General features: G+C 58.5%; 1 protein-coding gene across 1 annotated transcript in view; it reads right to left on the reverse strand.

Annotated features, from left to right (window-relative positions):
- LOC104502348 (cell adhesion molecule-related/down-regulated by oncogenes-like) overlaps positions 1-756 on the reverse strand; it is a gene marked incomplete at both ends in the record, with an annotated part of 9,173 nt that overhangs the window by 2,895 nt on the left and 5,522 nt on the right. Inside the window, 2 exons of the mRNA XM_010146310.1 lie at positions 326-454; positions 580-754. Of these exons, the coding sequence (XP_010144612.1) occupies positions 326-454; positions 580-754 (304 nt within the window). The remainder of the gene's footprint in view (positions 1-325; positions 455-579; positions 755-756) is intronic.

Below are 756 nucleotides of genomic sequence, written 5' to 3' on the forward strand. Positions count from 1 at the left end.
CTCGGGGGAGAGGAGGAACTGCACCAGGAGCAGCCAAGAAGCCCCAGGAAAACATTCAGAGCAGATAAAATCCACCCTGAGAAGTTAAAACTCCGACACGGGCACCCACCCACCTCCCTTGTCTGCCGGGTCTTTCCCAGCAGAAGAGAAAACCGGAGTATTCAGGGACGAGCAGCAAGAACGTGGAGTGAAAAACCCGCTGAAGAAGCTGAGAGAATAAAGAGGACATAGACGAGCCCCTGGAGCAGCGATATTAAACACGACGGAGCTGAAGAGGCGGCTCTTTGCCCCACAACAGGTGTTATAAACTGCACCCTGCACCCACCTCCACTGTGGCGAGACGGGTCCGGAAGGATGACACCGAAATTGTTTGTCCCCTCGTGGACAATGGGGTGTTTCGGGATGCCCACGGGCAGAGACGGAGCCTGGGTGTTCTTGGAGGAGGATGTTCTTTCTGTGAGAGAAATAGGGGGTAAGAAAACGCTTCCTCTGTGGCTTCGTGGACAACATCCCGCCAACGGAATGGAAATAAAACCCCTCCTAGACCACTGAGGGGGACCCAGGGAAAGTCGCCTTCACCTTTGCTGGTGCGGAAGGTCAGCATGGCTGGCTGCCCCTCACCGGCGCCGCTCCTGGCCACCATCAACACCTCGTAGAGGCTGGAGGGCTCCAGCTCGCTAAGCCGTAGCTCGTTCTCGCTGCCGGGGACGCGCACTGTGTGCCAGCCGCCCGCCGCGCCGACGCCGTCACCCAGCT

The sequence above is a fragment of the Buceros rhinoceros genome, unplaced genomic scaffold (genome assembly GCF_000710305.1).
Source record: "Buceros rhinoceros silvestris isolate BGI_N320 unplaced genomic scaffold, ASM71030v1 scaffold27762, whole genome shotgun sequence".
In the NCBI taxonomy this organism is placed as follows: Eukaryota; Metazoa; Chordata; class Aves; order Bucerotiformes; family Bucerotidae; genus Buceros; species Buceros rhinoceros.